This window comes from Peromyscus leucopus, chromosome 4, assembly GCF_004664715.2.
Source record: "Peromyscus leucopus breed LL Stock chromosome 4, UCI_PerLeu_2.1, whole genome shotgun sequence".
Taxonomy (NCBI): Eukaryota; Metazoa; Chordata; class Mammalia; order Rodentia; family Cricetidae; genus Peromyscus; species Peromyscus leucopus.
Genome location: NC_051066.1, coordinates 132331461 through 132350774, shown reverse-complemented (window position 1 = coordinate 132350774; position 19314 = coordinate 132331461). Strand labels below are relative to the sequence as shown.

Below are 19314 nucleotides of genomic sequence, written 5' to 3'. Positions count from 1 at the left end.
AACTGATCAATAATGGAACCCAGTTCTACTGGACCTCAAAGTACCCTGGGTTCTTAACAGCTTCCTAGTGTTACTCGCAGCGCTTTCTGGATTGACCCAAATCACTGTACAGGACGTGGGCAGCTCATGCTCCACCCCTCGAGGCCTAGGCTGTAGTGTGGAGATTAAGCATGCCCTTCTTCTCTTCCTCTTGTAACCCATTGGCTGTAGAAAAGCAGCTCTGGCTTAATCCAGCTGTGATGACTAAAACGAAATGCTCCTGAGTTTTAGTTTGAGACAGGGTCTCTTTGTGCTGTCCAGGCTGGCCCAGAACTCCTGGACGGCACCTGCCTCAGCCTCATGGGATCTCATGGGAGGCTTTTGTTTTGAAGATTTATTTATTTTTATGTGTATATGTATCTGCATGTGTTTATGTGCACCAAGTGATAGCAGAGGGCGTTGGATCTCCTACAAGTAGACTTATGGGCAGTTGTGAGCCACCCAATGTGTGTGCTGGGAACTGAACCAGGGTCCTCTGAGAGGGCAGCAACCACACTGAGCTCTTTCTCCAGCCCCAAGCTTAGAGGTTTTGATTTAGAATTCCTCCTTCAGGTCATAAATCTCACTTTAGGAATTCCATTTTATGCTGTTGAGTGGTTTGCCTTCCACCTAAAGATTTTTTCAAAGTTTTTTTTTTTTTTTTTTTTTCTTTCTTGAGACAGGGTTTTTCTGTGTAGCCTTGGCTGCCCCGGAACTCACTTTATAGCCCAGGCTGGCCTCGAACTCGAAGATCCACCTGCCTCTGCCTCTAGAGTACTGGGATTAAAGGTGTGCACCACCACTACCAAGCAAAGTTTATTTTGTATTATTTTTATCTTAGACAGGTTCTCACTATGTAGCCCTAGCTACATAGAGATCTGCTTGCCTTTTCCTCCCAGGAGCTAGGGTTAAAGGCATGTACTGCCACACTAGCTCTTAAATATTTTTATTGATTATCCACAAAAATGGGTTGCATTATATCTTCATACATATATAGAATGTATTTCTCTCTCTCTCTCTTTCTCTTTTTCTCTTATACACACACACAGTACCCTCATTTAGCCTTCTTCCTTTCCCATAATCCCCTTCATTTTCCTTCTTTCATGTCTTTGTGTGATCATGTGATCCACCGCTTACAAAAATCTCTCTGCTTCCCCCACCAACCATTATCTGCATATAAATCCTCAGGTGTTGACTGGCCCAATCTTTCAGAGATTTTGTGTAGATAATCTGAGCTGTCATGAGATCAAGAGTGCAACTACATGTCATGCCCGGAATTCAGAATTCCACGCTGCTCTCCCTTCTTCCTGTAGATCTTACATTCTCTCCACCCCATCTTCCGAAATGTTCCCTGAGCCTTGGAGGGTGTAATATGGCTGTCCCACTTATGGCTGGGTATTCAACGGTCATTTATTCTTGGCACTTTGACAGTTACGAGTCTGTAGTACCCCTGAGCACCTTTGACCAAAGCTGATCGCCGAACTATTAGGTATAGGGGTTTGTTTTGTATGTTAAAGTTTACCAGGCCATTTGCAGTGGTTGAGTCAGGAGAACTGTGAGTCTGAGGTCAACCTGGGCTATGTAAGGAGACCTAGTTTTTAAAACAAAACATACAAAAAAACTGAAACAAAGGCCAGTCATGGTAATGCTTGTAATCCCAGCACTTAGAAGGCAGAGGAAGGAGGTTGGATCAGGATTTCAAGGCAGTTCAAGGTCAGCCTGGGCTGTGAGAACCCATCTCAAAACAAAAGATGTACCAGGTAGCAAAGACATATGCATGAGTCCATGAGGTTGCCAGAGGCAAAACAGAGCCAAACTAAATGACTATATATAGGGATCAGTATGTAAATTTTCAGGTCTCACTCCAGGAAAAATGGAATACAAAAACTGTCTGACTTGAGTTTGATCCTAAGAACCTGCATTAAAAAAAGATGGGTGCAGAGGCTTGAGAGTTGACCTGGTAGTTAAGAGCATGGCTGCTTTTTCAGAGGATCTGGGGATAAGTTTCCTGAACCCACATGGTGGCCCTCAACCATCAGTACCTCCAGTTCCAGGAAATCCATCACCACCTCCTGGCCTTTGTGGGTACTGCATGCACATGGTGCACATACACATAAACCTTTGTGGGAGGAGCTCCCTACTGGGGCCTGGCAGCTGATCCACAAGCCACAGAACCAGAATGACAGTGACTGGCTGCCAGAAACTCCCTGGAGATGGATGTGAGCAAGCTGCAGACTGTGGTTTAAGACAATTTTCCTTTCTTTAAGCTGAAGGACTGAGCTCAGGACCCTGCTCAGGCTTGTGTGGGAAGTGCTTTTACACACTGAGCCAGCTATTACAATTTTTTGAGACAGTGTAGTCCTGGCTGGCCTGGAACTCCATGTGTAGACCAGACTGCTCTCAAACTCACAGAGATCTGCCTGTTGCTGCCTCTCAAGTGCTGGGATTAAAGGCTAGACCAACATGCCAGGCTGCAATTGGATTTTAATGAGGAGAGCCGAATTTAGCATTCTTGTCTAAAAGATGAAGTACACTGGTTTGTTTTTTATATGTATTTACACATATGTATCAAAGCTGGGTCTTGTTTACTAGTGTGAAATATAACTACATTATAATGGGAGCCAAGTTTAGCATATTGATTTCGAAAGGAGAGTTGTTGGGGTTTCTTGCTTTTCTTTTGCATTAATAGTACTAGCTATTCTGGGCAGATGAAAATGTTCTGTGGGACTAGGGAGGTGACTCAGTGGGTAGTTATGTTTGTCACTAAGTCTGGCAATTCCTAGAACTCACACAGTTCAGGGAGAGAACGGTTCCTGCAGGCTGTCCTGTGATCACCACACACATGCACCATGGAATGTATCCCCCTCCCCCAAGCACATACACACTCAATAAATGAGTGTAAAACAAGTTAAAACATTTCTGCTGTTGCTTCCTTTGTTAGGGAAGAGTTTTTGATACCATAGTATGTGTATAAATTATGTGTGTATGTGTGTATTAGTAGGGGCTACAGGGGTGTCATAATATAAATCTAGAAAAAATGAAATAAAATGCCATAATGATATCTAATACTTTGTGAGTTGATTTTTAAAAAAAATTAAAGGAGAGAGTAAGAATTTTGGAGGATCACACCAAAACCATAGCAGTGGGGGAAGGTGAGTCGTTTACTGACAGAACAGCCTTGCAAGGCTTGGCTTCTAGGGGACACCACAAGTTTACCTCAGGCTTGTTCCGGTGAGAGGTCTCAGACGTCGGAGTGGAAAGAGAGCTGAGGACAGTGTGTGCCCCTGGGCTCTTACTTCCCAGCATTAGAGAAAGAGGCTGGAGACTCTCCCCAGGCAGGCTAAAGGATGGTGGTCACAATGTGGACTTTGTGATGCCCTGGGGTAACTGGGGTGGCCCCGGCAGCCCGTCTTTCCTTCTGCAGGGGGCACTTATGCTCTCTCTGTCCGTTCTAGCTTCTTCTAGGCCCAGTCAGAACTCTCCCTGGGGGTGAGAAAGTGGACAGGAGGGGAAATTGAAGCTGGAAGGAAGGCCGGGGAACTGTGGAGACCAGCATGAAGGGATGCTAGTGCTGTCCATGGCCTCAGCCCCATGTCCTTTCAGGTAGAGAAGCCAGTCTGCTGCCTGCCACATGAGCCACTGTCTGGGCCAGACATGGAGAACTGCTGGGTCTTTTGGGGGCTCGTCTTGTGGCTGATGGCTCCCTACCTGGATTGGACACATGAGTCAGCACCCCAGCAGGAATGGACATACATGGTACCACAGCACTCTAACTGGCTGTGCTTCAAATTTGGGGAGCATGGCTGCCCTTCACGGACCCCCAACTGCTCCACCTGCCACTGCACAGCTGGAGGATGGAACTGGTTTGAAGCGTGTTATGAGAAGAGCATGGGGTACTTGAGGAGGACAAAGGCGCTCTGGTGGCTGGTCAGTGGTCAGCGGGGCCCTGAGCCCTTCGATTTCCCCCGGGGCCCAGCTCCTCCCCCATCCTCTGGCCCAAACCTCTTCTCCTGGCTGCTGTGTGCGTCTCCCCTCTTCAATCCTGGACCCCCAGAACTGAGGGCTGGTGCCAGAACCCCAACTTCTCTTTCTGCTGTCACCAGGGCATGAGCTCAGTAAGCGAGCTTGGAAAAGTGTGGAAGAAGCTACTAGAAGTGATTTCCAGGCCCCTCCTGTACCACTTTGATGTCCCTTGTGTGCCCTGTGTCATGCTGCGGAACTCTGGCCTCAGCAACACCAACCAATTGTACGTGGCTTTCGGGTAGGCACTAAGAAGGTGGTAGGGCCCGGGTCAGGCTTGCCCCAGGTTCTGTTAGTCTCTGCCATTGTTCCCAGGATGAGTCAGGACACCATCCACAGGGCTGAGGCAGATATGAGGAGCCAAACCACAGGACCCTTCATCTGTCCCAGGAATGCCAGTCACCAGGGCTCCTGGAGGCAGCAGTGGTTCCTGGAGCTTGCTGATCTAGTACCCCGAATGACAAGGTAATGGAGATGTGCAAGACCTCAGTGTGGAGGTACAGGGAGTTCTCCTTGAGAAGATGGGGGGAATGCTGGGGAGTCTCTGCTGCCTTGCTGGGGATTGCATCTGAGGATTGTCTTAGGTCTCTGGAGCTTTCTAGAATTTCACCATCTCCAATTCTTTCTCAACTGTAGATTTTGGAAGACAGTCTGATTTCCCTAGAGGCACGAGATAGTTAAGATGCGGTAAGGAGGATGTGGCTCTGATGTGCTGTGGGGAGGGACACAGGCTTGCCCAGGGACAACCTAACATGGGCAACTAGCTGGACAACTGCCAATACTGGAATTCACGGTCTGGTCTGCACGGGCAGCAGGAACCTGGTATCTTCAGCATGGAGGCCGAAGTTCTGTGTGTGTATACACTCACTCCAGCCTGCCTTCCTGTTTCCTCTTCTGCACTTTAACTTCTTAAAAAGTTATTTTATATGTAAGAGTATGCTGACTGCATGTGTGTATGCACACCATGTTCATGCCTGGTGCCCTCAGAGGTCAGAAGGAGTTGGATTCCTTGGAAATGGAGTTATGGATGGCTCTGAGCCACCGTGTGGGTGCTGAGAACCAAACACAGGTCCTCTGCAAGGGCAACAAACGTCCTTAACCACTGAGCTACTTCTCCAGGCCATGCGCAGTTTCCCAGAACTGTAGCTGCCCTCTGCCTTTTCACAGCCCTTCCCTTCCCTGTCTGGAATCCCCTTCCCATGCAGATCAGGGACCAGCTAGTTGATGCTTTTTGGGGCCCAGGGTAAGTCTGGGAGAGTGTTTATCACGCTGTGTTCAGTCTGTCTTCCCTAGAGAGGGGAAGCTCTGTTCTCTCCAGGCTCCAGAAACAGCCTGTCACTAGATGAAAGGGAACCAGGACTAAAGGACAGGATGCAGCCTGCTGACATGCATGGCCCTCTCATATGCCAGGCCACACTCTCTGGATTTGGATCAGAACAGCAAAACAGTCCTATTGCGATAACCAGACCAAAGGCCCCCAGACGGACCTGTCTGCATGGACTAGAGAAGCAGAAACGGAAGTTGCTTGTCAGCTAAGATGGACAGTCAAAGCTACCATTCACAAGTGACAACTGCTGAGGCATGAATGCTGGAGAATTTTAGGACACAACAGCCACATAACTGTGAAGACATTCATAGATGAAGATCTAAAGAAAATGGTATAAGATCAGTCTGGTACTGAATAAAATCTTGGTCTGGCTCTCTTCTCTGTAAGCACAGTATCTGGAGAGGAAAGGCCAGATCCTAGGGACAATGCCTGCCTGCCTGTCATCACCTGTTTGTCTGTCTGTCTGTCTGTCTGTCTGTCTGTCTGTCTGTCTGTCTATCCATCTATCCATCTATCCATCTATCTATCCATCCAGCTATCTTTCACTATGTATAGCCCTGGCTATCCTTGAACTTGCTCTGTAGACCAGGCTGGCCTCTAACTCAGAGATCTGTCTGTTCTTGGGCAGAATTTTACAATGTAGCCCAGGCTGACCTTGAACTCATGATGTTCTGGTCTCAGTCTCCTGAGGACTGGCATTACAGGTGTGCACTGCCTCGCCCAGTGTTGTGTAGCATTTTCCTATAAGACAAAACCCTTCCATTTTGGAGGAAAGCACCTTAAGACACAGGAGCTGCTCTAAGGGGAGGCAAAAATTCCATCCTACAGGAAGCTCCCCATGTAAACAAGTCAAAAGCTTCCGAAAGTCCCAGAAATGGAGCAGATTCACTAGACCCTTCACTCTCTAAGTATGTATCAGTGAGAGTCACTCCCAGACAAAGCCAGCTGTCTGGAAGGAGGCAGAGATCAATGGAACTGTCTGGAAGACTCTCCAACCTGTGGAGCTGCCTGCAATTATGCAGTGAGCAACAAGTGTCCAGCATTTGTGAGTGTCACCCATGGGGTGGGCTTTCGGTGATGCCGCTGTCTTTGGGTCATTTCTACTCCTGTAACTAGCCCTTGCCCATATTCCCATAAGTAACCCCAATAAAATGCATTGGTTCACCGTATTTCCTGAGTAACACGATCAAACTCAAGTTAGTGTCATTGTTTTCAGAGGGGACTCTTCAGTACCAGGAACTAGAAAAGTATGCACATACTAAAAGGTGAAACTGGGATACAACACATACAAAAATGTGTGTGTGTGCGGACAGGCACCATATATGAAGGACTTAACTGTCAAAAACAGAAAGTGTGAGAGCACTGCACAACACGCTCAGCTCACGTGCACTGCACGCTCAGCTCACTGCACTGCACGCTCAGCTCACTGCACTGCACGCTCAGCTCACTGCACTGCACGCTCAGCTCACGTGTACAGCACGCTCACTGCACTGCACGCTCAGCTCACGTGCACAGCACGCTCAGCTCACGTGTACAGCACGCTCACTGCACTGCACGCTCAGCTCACGTGCACAGCACGCTCAGCTCACGTGCACAGCACGCTCAGCTCACTGCACTGCACGCTCAGCTCATGTGCACTGCACGCTCAGCTCACTTCAAGCTCAGCTCACATGCACAGCATGCTCAGCTCACGTGCACTGCACACTCAGCTCACGTGCACAGCATGCTCAGCTCACGTGCACTGCACGCTCAGCTCAAGCACAGAGCACGGAGAACAAGAAAACTGCCTTGAGGGCCGGTGACGTGGCTTGCTGGGAGAACACACACCACCCAGTAACCTCACGTGTTGTGTTCTATCCCCAACGCTCAGAGAAAAGAGGAGGGGGCACTGCTCCTCTCAGGCTTTGAGGGAGTCACCAACAATGGTCTTGGGCCTGTGCGTTCTAGTCCATACCCCCCCCCCCGGCCCTTTCTGTAAGGGGCAGGTTTGGCCAGGCTATGCTGACTGGCCTGACACATGGTTGGCTGTCATCACTTCCAGCTGATGTGCCCAGGGAGGGACACGTGAGGGTGTTCAGGCAGACAATGGTGTGTGATGGGGAGCAAAGCCACATGGACTTCTGGAATCACGACTGTGACTTTAGCCAAAAGTCAAAGAGCTTGATTTAGGTAAAGAAACTTGGTGGCTGCTTACTGTCTGGGTCAGAGCTCGAGGCCTGCTGTAATCCAGCCTCCAGCCTTGGTCCCACCCTTTGCCACAGACAGACTGTTCAGCAGGATTCTCAACTAACTCCTCCATGCCTCAAGGGTCCGTGGGTGACTCCCTTGCTCCCTTGGAACCTCTACAGTACTTGTGTTCATACACAGAGCTGCCTCTAAATCGTTAATGTATTACTTGGTCCTTGTTCTGTTTACATGCATGTGCATATGTATGTCATGGATGTGTGGAGGTCAGAGGACAACTTATCCCCCAATCTGTGGGACGGGGCACAGAACTCAGGTTGTCAGGCTTGCCAAGCACCTCACCAGACTTGTTACATGGTTCTTCACTTCACACTTCAGGCTGGACCAGGATTTTCTCACGTGACCTTCCCGTTAAGACAGCATGCCATGCGGTACGTTCATGCTGCCATACGGGAATCAGTGAATCTTCCCAACCCCCTCGATGTCCTCCTGCGGCCCATCTACGGAAGTGGAGACAGCAGCCGAGGGCTAATACAAAGACCTGGGGTTTATTGTAAAGGGGAAGGTGGGGGACGGTGAAGCCAAGAAGGCAGCTGACACTCCCTGCACTGGATGCTCCTGCCCAAGACAGAGTACCAGATGCCGCTGCGGCCAGCCAGGCCTTCAGGCTCAGTGTGGACAGTGGTTGCTTCGACAGGCAGAAAGACAACGATGCCCCGCAGGCAGGACAAGGCACTTCCTGGGTAACAGGAGGTCAGCAAGCAAATGCGATTTGCCTCATTCCCGTGTGAGCTGCGACCCTCTCCGGCCTGGAGGGCTCCCCTTCTTTTCCTGGGACTATCAGCTGACCTGGTCCTCCTAGTCGGGTAACAGAGCTAATCTTGCCTTTGGCAAACTTGTAGCGTTGGGGGAGCGGTGATCCCCTCTGCAGTCATCTGATGTGCGCCACCTGGCTGGCTGTGTTCTGCCCAGGCTACAGCTGCTACCTGGGGGTCGTGTGAGCAGTGTCCAGACTGGGATGTAGCAGGGCTGGCCCTGGGGATGTCAGACTCTGACTCAGGGACTCATCCAGCTTTCGGGTCTCGGCCTCCAGAACAGTGGCCTCGGGGGCCTGGGCCACTGTGAGGAGGGAGTGGGAGAGACTGTGCCGCAGGCCCGCGAGCTCCCGGCTGGTCTGCGCCGACTGCGCGATGTAGTCCTCTCTCTGCTTTCGCTCCAGCGCCAGCTGGGATCGCAGCAGGGCTACCTGGAGGACAGGAAAACCAAGGAGGATGGCAGTTGGAGGCTCAGAAGCTGATCTGGCCCTTCTGCTCTGGGTTCTCGTGGCTTGTGTTCCACACTGGAATCAACTGCTACAAATACGAATCTCAGAATCAGGCTCTAGGGTTGGGAGAGGGTCCCGTGGACTCCAAATCCAGCGATTCTCAACGCTGGCTCCACAGTTAGGATGGTTGGCCTAACTGTCAACACAATCCAGCACCTGAGAAGACTCTCGGGGGGGGGACGGGGGGGGGGACGGGACTATGTACACCAGGTTGGCCTGCGGGCATGTCTACATAAACAATGTGGGAAGACCCAGCTCAAGTCGATGGTACCGTTCCTTGGCTTGGGGTCCTGGGTGGAGTGAGCTAAGCAGGCATGCGTTCACTCTCAGCTGCGGACTATGACGTGACTAGCTGCTTTAAATTCCGGCAGCCTTGACTTCCCTGCTCTGACAGACTGTTTGTTACCTGGAATTGTGAGCTACAGTAACCCCTTTTCCTGTACACTGCCCTTCTCAAGTATTTTATCAATGAGACTAGGACAACAGGTGACTCACGAGAGCTACGAGCATCAATAAAACTCAACGACTTCATTTTTTTAATTTTTAAGAGTTACTTAAAAAATGGGTATGACTGTTTGGCCTGTATGTGTGTGTGTGCACCATGTGTGTCTGGTGCCCACAGAGGTATGACTGTTTGGTCTGTATGTGTGTATGTGCACCATGTGTGTCTGGTGCCCACAGAGGTATGACTGTTTGGTCTGTATGTGTGTATGTGCACCATGTGTGTCTGGTGCCCACAGAGGTATGACTGTTTGGTCTGTATGTGTGTCTGTGCACCATGTGTGTCTGGTGCCCACAGAGGTCAGAAAAGGGCGTCAGATCCCCTGAAACTGGAGTTGTAGATGGTTGTGAGCCACCATGTCGGTGCTGGGACCCGAACCTGGGTCCTCTGCAGGAACACAAGTGCTCTTAGCGGCTGAGCATCTCTCTAGCCCCTCATTAACTTACTGCAGGAAAATTTACATTTGATCAAATGCCCAGTTTTAATTTTGATAATGGATATGCCTAGGCATAACCATAATCCAGCCAAGACAGAACATTTTGATCAGGTAAACGTCCCATCAGACCTTTCGGCAGGAAGCATTCCGACTTAACTGGAATGGTGCGAGGCCCAGGGGTCAGTGGTTTTTCAGATCTCCTCCCCGGGTCGTTCTAAGGTGCAGCCAAGGCTGGGAATGACCAACCAAACTTCCCATTCCTCAGATGGGCAGAGAAGATGAAGTGCCCGGAGTCTCAGGACTGTTCAGGACTAGGGTGAGAAGAGGCCTTGAGGGCAGCTCTAAGGGGCACCCCAGGAAAGAGCAGGTCCCAAGGCCTCTCTTGCCTCAGATTGAGTCAGGGGGCTTCGTAGAACTTTCACAGACCACAAAGCAGAGCCCAGTCCAGCTGGAGTCAGCCTGCTGACAGTAACTACTGATTCTGAGAGGCTCAGAAATCACATCTGTACTTTTCAGTCCTCTCAGGTGGGGTGGGGGTGGGGGGAGGAGGAGAAAGAGAGGAGTGGGGGACCTTTAGGTGAGACCCGGGGCAGGAGGCATCCGAGTAGTTTCCTGAGTGTGGTGCTGGCCTGGCATGTCTGAGTCCCTCTGCCTAGTGCTGTCCACAGTCCTGCCTGCCTCCAGCCGAGGGCCAGGCCAGTCAGTGCTTCTTGCCACCCTCTGCCCTAGACCACTCTGCGTCTCCGCTCCCTTTCTAAGTGTGGATCTGGAGGTTGGCCTGGACTTGGTACCACACTGCAGGTGGAGTTGGGACTGGAGCACCACGTGTCTCCTATGGAGATCAAAATTCTCTGGGTGCCAAAGCTACTTTCCTTCTCCTGCTGGAAGTGCACAGACACTAAAGCTTGTTGCCTGAGTACAGGGAGGGAAAGGAGGGATGGGAAATGGATCCTTCCAGAACATACCTCTCTCTGAAGCTCAAGCACATGCATGCTATCCGAGGAGCCTTTCTGACCTCCTCTCCCATCCTAAGGAAAACAAACATGGGCCCTGTTAGAATGGGCTGTCCTGCTCTGGAGCTCCACAGCATCCCACCTCTGCCTCTGCTCCAAGGCCAGCGAGGCTGCAGGGGTCCACCTGTGGAGCAGGCAGCGCTGAACTCCTCGTCCCACATCTTAAGGGCTAGGAGTACTCGAACTCAAACTGAAGCGAGATGGGGCTTGGCTCCAGGCCAAGAGGAGGCCAACAGGCCCACGGCAGCACCATGGGCAGCACCTTCTATGAGGAACTGTATTTAACATAAGGGTTCTCCATGGATCTGTTTTGTGGGAGTCTTGGGCTAAAGGGGAAGAAAGGTTAAGTGTTTGCCCTTGGGAAACATTCAAGGAAGTGGGGTGAAGCTGGAGATGTTCAGGACCGGAAGCAGTTCCTCCAACCATGGGACAGGCATAACTAACCTAAGGTGGTGATGGTTTTGAAGGGCAAACCCCTTCCCTGAGAACAGGATTCTGTGCCAGGACAATCAGAACTCTAACTTTGTAAACTCAGAACTAAGGGGCACTTAAATGCAAAGCTGTGGTCAAACTTCTGGGCGTGTCAAGAGCTAGTAAGCATGATAGAGCCCCTGGACGCCAGGGACTCTGGGTGACCCAGGGGACCCGAGGCACTGGTCTGGGAGTGGGTGGATCGGAACCCTATCCCTGACTGCACTTACCCGATGATGTTGGACCTGCTCCTAAGGCAAGGACAGACTAAGGGTGGAATCAAGCCAGGAGAGGCTCTCCAGAGAAATGGAGCGGCTGTCTCTACATCTAAGAGTGGCCTGGGATATGTACTACAGGGGGCTGAGTTTCCACAGAGGCAGAAGAAAGGCAGGTGAGAGAAACAGGCAAACCTGCTGCATGGGGGACGAAGCCATAGCTTCTCTCGTCTCCAGAGATCCTGCTCGGGATGCGCGCATGGAATCCCTCTTCAGCCTCCTCCGTTCCCGCTCCACCTGCCAATATGCAAGTGAGAAACCACGTGTTGATCTGGAGCCAGCACATGTGCAGGGGTGAGTGTGGAGAGCTAGAAGCCGTGGGAAGTCAGACTCCTGGGCTGGGGAGGGCAGATGGTCAGGTACAAAGAAGAGCTCCTGGTACAGAGGAGGCAGGCCAACTCTCAGCCGTGGGAGCAGAGGCTAGCTCTGTGGGTTGTTGTGAGCTATTCCCACCCCATCACAACGACTCTGCTCCCTAGCATGACGAGCAGGCACCCACAGACCACGCATGGCTACCGATTTACTAAAATTGTTTCAGAAACAGGCACAGGAAGCCCTGGGCCCGGGAGGGGAAGCACACGTTCCTGACCTGCTCTAAGGCAGTCCGCAGCTGCGCGTTGTGGTGCTGCAGCTTGCTGCGGTCAAATTCCAGCTGCGCCACGGCTTCCTGCAGACGTTCAAGCCTTTGTGTCCACTGCTCCTTCTCCTCCACCCCAGGACTAGGCTCGGCCACAGCTACCTGCAGGGGAGACCCGTGATGCTCATCTGGGCAGCCCAACAGACAGGGAGGAGAGCTGGAGGGCAAAGGGACCAATCTGTCAGTTTGGGTTCAGAGACCCATTCCCAAAGGAGGGGAACAGTGTTGACAAGGCTCCACCTAGGCCCCGCCCAGCTCACCTCTCCAGGCTGCCTGTCTTGTCCAGCTTTGGGCCCTTGGTCTGCTCTGCTGGCTGAGTGTGGGTCATGTGACTGCTGCTCCTCTAGAGCCTGTCTGCTGAGCACCAACTCCTCCTAGGATACAGAGCAAGGGACAAAAATCACACTACGTTAAGCTCATGTCCAAAGTTGTCCCATCCTCCACCCTCTTCATAAACAAACTGTGTTCAAGAAGGGAGATGGATCTGGGAGTGTGTGTGAGTATGTGTGTGGTGTTGGTGTTTGGTGTAAGGGGTGTGGGGTGTGTATGTATGTGTGTGTGTGTGTGTCAGGGCACAGGGAAAGGGAGAGCCAAATGGTCTAACCCTGAGCCCTACTTAGATGGTCAGAGCTAACTACTCCAACTAGGTGTCTGTCTGACTTTGGATTAGCTGAAATCTGACTGCCCTTTTTTAATTTTAAAATGGACACAATATCAGTTCCTTCTTTGAGGGCAGTGAAAAAAAATGAGAACAATGGAACCTGGAATGTAAAAATGTTTAAAGTATATAAAATGTAAGTGGTAAAGAGACCTTGCTGTTTTCCCAGAGGACCCAAATTTGGTTCCCAGCACCCACATGGCATGGCTCACAACTGCCTCTAGCTCCAGCTCCAGGGAATCCAACACCCTCTTCTGGCCTCCACAGGCGCGCGCGCACGCACACACGCACACGCACACACACACACGGCATGCACTCATACAGACACACACACACGGCACACACTCATACAGACACACACACACACACATGGCACACACTCATACAGACACACACACACACACACACACGGCATACACTCATACAGAAACACACACACACACACACACACACGGCACACACTCATACAGACACACACATACACATACACACACACACACACACACACACACACACACACACACATACACACACACACGGCACGCACTCATACAGACATGCACATACACATTAACAACAACAGCCAGGTGACGGTGGCTCACGCCTTTAGTCCCAGCACTCAGAAAGCAGAGGCAGGTGGATCTCTGTGAGTTCAAGGTCAGCCTGGTCTACAGAGTGAGTTCCAGGACAGCCAGGGCTACATAGAGAGACCCTGTCTCGAAAAACAAAACGAAACAACCCAACAACAACAACAACGACAAAAGCAGGACCACCACAGAGAGCTGCCTCTACAAGATGCTTCTGTAGCACCTGGGTGGGGAGTAGGCAGAGTGCCTCTGTCTTGTTACGTTATCGACAGAGCACTCTAACCTGAGAGCATGGCTAGGAAGTGTCCTCGTGCCCAGATTCATGCCTCCCTTTTGCTATGCTGCAGGACAGTCCGGGAAATAGGATGAGTTCCAAGGCAGTAAGATAACTTAGTGGGTGAAGATGCCTGTCTTCTTCTAAGCCTGATGACTGGGGTTCAATCCTGGGAACCCACTCTGTGAAAAGAGAGAACCAACTCTTGCAAGCTGGCCTCTGACCTCTACACATGTGCCATAGCACACACATACCCCTCAAATTAAAACATGTCCAAAGTCACCTGCTACACACAGCCTCACTGAAGCCACCGTTCCCTGCGCATCCATTAGAAAGGCAGGCTTGATGCCAGGCGGTGGTGGCGCACGCCTTTAACCCCAGCACTCAGGAGGCAGAGCCAGGCGGATCTCTGTGAGTTTGAGGCCAGCCTGGGCTACAGAGTGAGTTCCAGGATAGTCAGGGCTGTTATACAGAGAAACTTTGTCTCAGAAACCAACCAACCAACCAACCAACCAACCAACACACCAAAACTAAACAAAAAAGAAAGAAAAGGAAAAAAAAAAGAAAGAAAGAAACACAGGCTTGAAAAGTGAAATCTCGGCCAGTCAAACAGCCAGTAAATTACAGAACCTATCTGAAATCCAGAAGCCCAGTCCCACTGGTCAGCGTAATTCCCTCTTCACACACTACCCTTGCACCAGGGCAGAGCCTTGTGACTTCCCAGAAGGCGAGGAGGCCCCAGGAGTCGTGTGTCTGAGTGACAGAGTCAGTTTCCTTAGAAAGGCGGATTAAGTTTGTCGGAGACAGAGCTGTCTGTCTATGGGAGCAGGGAAGCAGCTCTCCCCCAGCTCACTCTCCTGCTAGCCTTGCGGACGGACGAGTGTAAAGATCAATCCACGTGAGTCTATTTAACGGGTAGGTAGCAGGGATTCATTAGGATATAACTCGAGGAAATACACTCCCGAATACAGAATGGAGTAGACAGCTGACATCATCCTCTGATCTGACCGGGAGCCCATCCACCCCGCAGTTCAATCACACCCGGAAGCAGGAAGCAGGAAGCAGGGAGAAGGGGCTCTGACCCTCTCCCTCTCCTTTAAGAGGTCTGTACAACGCAAGAAGCACTGCCTCTTTTGGGCCCTGTAGCCCAAGGTCATGGGTGGAGCACACACCACTACAGACGGGTCTCGGGCTCCACGCTGGGCATGGAGACAACTGAGGCACAGAGCTTGACCTCCAGTTAAATGTTACACCCTGAAGTCCTAGTACCGGTGGTCCTCAATCTTTTAATGCAGTTCTTCATGTTGTGGTGACCCCCAACCTTAAATTTATTTTTGTTGCAGCTTCAAAACTGTAATTATGTTACTGTTATGAATTGTGATATCTGATATTCCTGATGGTCTTAGGCAACCCCTGCAAAAGGGCTGGTTGACCTCAGGGGGTCTCGACCCACAGGCTGAGAACCACTTTTTTTTTTTTTTTCCCGGTTTTTCAAGACAGGGTTTCTCTGTGTAGCTTTGCGCCTTTCCTGGAACTCACTTGGTAGCCCAGGCTGGCCTCGAACTCACAGAGATCCGCCTGCCTCTGCCTCCCGAGTGCTGAGATTAAAGGTGTGCGCCACCACCTCCCGGCTGAGAACCACTGTCTTTAATCAACCACTTTCTTCCTACCACAGCCCTGAGCTCCACACTGTCTCGCGCTTCACTGAGCTGCCTGCTGGGACGTCCCATCCCCTCGTGTGTCCCCCGGGTGCCTGCTCGACTTCCAAGCCGAGTTCACCTTCCTCAACCCTGCTTTTCTCCATCTTCGTGGGCAGAAGATGCTGCCGTTGTCCTTTCTCTGCTCTGCTCACACTTGCTACCCGAGTCCCCGCCTCTCCCGGGACTTCTGTCCGTCTCCTGTCCGCTCCATCTCCATGGCCCGAGTCTGCTCCGTCCTGAGCAGCTACTCTGAACTGTTCCTAACTCCTCCCCCACGCCCCACTAGTGACCCAGTCCTCAGGAGCCCCGGATGCCACAGCTCCCGCTGCCCTCTCGTCTCTCACCAACACCCTCTACTTCCGGTGACTGGAACCTCATGGGTCCTCCCTGTGTTCCTCCCTCGCGTCTCTTCTGCCTTTCCCCAAGAAAGCCGCACCTGCGCTGTGCCTGGCTAGTTCCCTACCCGCCCCTTCCAACTTCACCTTAAACAGCGGGTTTTACCAAGAAGCCATTCGGCACCCAGCCTTGGGGAGCTTGGGTGTCCCAGCAGCGTGCTCAGAGCACACTGACTTCCTTTATCAGACATGGACTCCAATGACTATGGTTGCTCATTTGTTCTGCTGGCTCTGAGGTACGGAGGGGCTCACCACCTCCACGCTCTCTCTCTGAGGTACGGAGGGGCTCACCACCTCCACGCTCTCTCTCTGAGGTACCACAGGCAGGCAGCCCTTACTTAGCTCAGCTGATGAACCCTGTCCCATGGCCTTCCTCTCCACGCAGTGACTCACCTGTAGCCTTTGCTGTTCCGACTCCCTCTCTAGGACAGAGGCTTGCAGGATCATGGCTATCTCCTGCAGACTGCTGAGGCTGGCCTTGCTCTGGGCCAGGGACAGTGCCAAGTCCTGAGCCTTCTCCCTCCATTCGATCTCCCTGGCCTCCGTCTGCCTCAGGGCGTTCTGCAGCCGCTCCAGCTCCTGCTGCACCGGGGGCAGTGGTGGAGTTGGCTTCTCCACTGGGAAGCCTCTGTGGTTTGGGGAAGAGGCCTCCAGACTCTGCCTTTGCTGGGCCTCCCTCAGCATCAAAATCTCTTCTTCCTTTCGGGCTAGAGCCAGCTGTAGCTCCCTTAGGCTCTCCACAAGGCCCCCCGCCTCCTCTCCTCTCTCTCGCTCCAGACTTTGCTTCTCTTGGATCCCACTGTCTTGACTCCGCTGGGCCAGCGCCTTTTCCAGCAGCTGCCCCTGCTCTTCCTGCTGCCTCAGCTCTTCCTCCTTCTGGGAAAGGGCCTGCTGGAGCTGCTGCATAACCTCCTGGTGTTGGAGAGCCTGGGCCTGGATCTCACCTTCTCGCAGCCTCAGGGCCTCCTCCAGCTGCTGGGCACGTGCCTGGCAGGTGTCCAGGGTAGCCTGCAAGGTGGTAGTGCTGGCCTCCAGCGTGCAGCTCAGTTCAGCTTGCTCAAGGAGACTCTGCTCTTTGTCCTGCAGGGCAGCCTGGGCCTTGCTCAGGGCCTGCTGCAGAGCCTCGGCCTGGGCCCACGCAGCGTCCTCCTGATGGCGGGAATACTGATTCTCTGCCCGCAGGGCGGCCAGCTCTTGTTCTTGTTCTGTAAGTTTGGCCTGGGCCTGCACCCGGCTGTCCTGCAGGGCCCTGGCTTCGGCCTCGTGCTCCTGGGCCTGTTCAGCACACCGCTGGTGAAGGGCCAGCACGGCCTTCTCGTGCTCCCGAGACTCGGCCCTTAGGTCTCCCAGCACCTCCTCCAGGGCCCGTACCTGCCGCCCCTCCGCTGCCAGCTCTTCCTGGAGCCTCTGCACCTGTTCCTTGTGCTCCTCCAGCTCCCCCTGACGCTCCTGCAGCGTCACGTGGGCCTGCTCCAGAGCGGCCTGCAGAGCACTTGTCGTTTGCTTCATGCTTTCCTCCTGGCCCCGGGTCTGCTGCTGTTCTTGCTGAAGGGCCTCCAGTTCTTGGTCCCTCTGGGCCAGAGCTCTCTGGGCCTCCTCCAGCTGACCCTGAAGCGCCTGCTCTTTCAGCTCTCCTTGTTCCTCGGCTTCCTGGAGGTGCCGCTGCAGGGTGGCTAGCTCCTGCTCTCGATGGCTCAGGAGCAGGCTAGTCTCACCCACCTTCCTGTGCAGGCCTTGGAGCTGCTGTTCCAGCTGGCCCGTGTGCTCCTGAAGTTCCTGGATGCGCTCCTGCTGGCATTCTACCTCCTTCTCCTTATCCCGCAGGATCAGCTTCAAGTGCTCCAGGCTCCCACGCTGGGCTTTACTAGGGCTCTTCCCGTCGTCTGGCCGCTCGTGCATCAGCTGCCGCTGAGAGGCCAGCTCCTGGCCGCGTTCCCTCAAGGAATGCTTGATCTGTTCCAGGTCCTCCTCTAAGATCTTGGTCTGCAGCGTCCTCTGATCTTCCAGAACCTGAATCCTCTCCTTCTGCAGCATCAGCTCCTGGTCCTTCCTCTCCAGGTCCTGAGCCAGCTGCTCCTTCTGCTTCTGCAGTTCCTTCAGCTGCTGGCGCTGGGCCTTCACCTCCTGGTCCCTCTCCTGCAGCTCTCTCGCCAGATGGCTGCCGTGGCTCTCCAGCTCCTGGAGCTTGTCGCTCTGTGCCTGCAGCTCCTGGCTCCTCTCTTCCAGGTCCAGTGTGAGGTGGGTCAGAGCTACCCTCTGCATCTCCCTCTGGCCCTCCAGCTCCGCAATCAGCTGCTGCTGGCCCTCCACTTTGTGATGGCTTTCCTCCAGTTCCAGGGCCAGGCACTCGAGTGTCACCAGCTGCTTCTTCAGATCCTGAATCTGCCCCCTCTGGGATTCAATCACTTGAGCCTTCTTCTCCAGTTCCAGGAGCTGATGTTCCAGGACACTCCTCTGGGTCTCTCGATCTTTCTCCAGTTCTCTGATCTGGTCCCGCTGCACACTCAGCTTCTGCTCCCGCTCCTGGACGGCCATGGGCAGGTGCTCTAAGACCGACCTGCACTTCTCCAGCTCCTGAATCTGTTCTTGTTGCAGGTCTACCTCTTGGCTCCGCTGCTTCAGGTCCAGGGAGAGCAGCTCCAGAGCCGCCTTCTGCATTTCCCGCTGCTTCTCCAGGTCCCGGATCTCAGCCTGCAGCGTCTCCACCTCCCGCTCTCTGTTAGACAGGGTCTGGGCCAGCAGGGCTAGATTCTCCTGCAAAGCTTTCCCCTGGGCCACCTTTAGCTCGCCCTGCTCTTGCAAAGCCTGGGCTCTCTCCCGCTCACTCTCCACCTCCTCGTTCTTCAGTTTCAGTGCTGAGCGTGCCGTTCGCAGATCTTCTTCCAGGACACCGGCCGCACTTGCCTGAGCCTGGGCTTCTGCAACACATGTTTGCAGATGTTCAACCTGGGCTGTCAGCTTCTCCTTGGATGCCTGCAGCAACTCTTGCTCATTCTGGAAGCAAGAGGCAAAATGCTTTAAGACAAGATTATTTCCTTTTTATTTTGGTCTTTTGAGATAGGGTTTCTTAGTATAGCCCTGGCTGTCCTGGAACTTACTTTGTAGACCAGGCTGGCCTTGAACTCAGAGAGCTGCCTGCCTTTGTGCCTGCCTCTGTGCTGGGATAAAGGCGTGCACCACCACCACCTGGCCAAGATTATTTTCTTGATGCTGTCACTCTAACACTGGCCTCTTCTTTTGTGGCACCATCAGTGACCAGGCCTTAAGAAGGACCGAAGAGTGATATATTCCACTTAAGCTGATTCTATACAAGAGTGTCCCTACAACCTTCTAGAGCTCCTCTGTGTCCAGGGAAGACAGCCTGGAGCAAAGAGGCAGGCATTCTAGACCCCGATCTTGCAGATCAAGGAATCTTAATTCAGAAAAGTAATTAGGTGAAGGTTCACCATGACCTTACTAATGGGAAGGCGGGAAGAGTCATGGGACTCTGAGA

General features: G+C 52.6%; 2 protein-coding genes across 8 annotated transcripts in view; one reads left to right on the top strand and one right to left on the bottom strand.

Annotated features, from left to right (window-relative positions):
- Positions 1-3648: 3648 nt before the first annotated feature.
- Positions 3649-5744, top strand: C4H20orf173 (chromosome 4 C20orf173 homolog). Its single transcript, XM_037205357.1, has 5 exons — positions 3649-3945; positions 4122-4264; positions 4354-4503; positions 4675-4725; positions 5449-5744. The coding sequence occupies exons 1-4, from the start codon at positions 3673-3675 to the stop codon at positions 4691-4693; spliced, it is 585 nt and encodes a 194-aa protein (XP_037061252.1). The 5' UTR covers positions 3649-3672; the 3' UTR covers positions 4694-4725; positions 5449-5744.
- Positions 5745-8078: 2334 nt separating this feature from the next.
- The window catches only part of Cep250 (centrosomal protein 250), a 45144-nt gene continuing 33908 nt past the window's right edge, over positions 8079-19314 (bottom strand). For 6 of the 7 annotated variants that reach the window (XM_028888902.2, XM_028888903.2, XM_037205353.1 and 3 more), the window contains 6 exons: positions 16215-18815; positions 12468-12581; positions 12160-12309; positions 11706-11807; positions 10777-10839; positions 8079-8795 (listed from right to left, as the gene is read on the bottom strand). In XM_028888902.2, the coding sequence (XP_028744735.1) occupies positions 8532-8795; positions 10777-10839; positions 11706-11807; positions 12160-12309; positions 12468-12581; positions 16215-18815 (3294 nt within the window). In that variant the 3' untranslated portion in view covers positions 8079-8531. Of the gene's footprint in view, positions 8796-10776; positions 10840-11705; positions 11808-12159; positions 12365-12467; positions 12582-16214; positions 18816-19314 lie in introns of those variants that run through there. The other variant, XM_028888904.2, reaches the window with a different exon arrangement.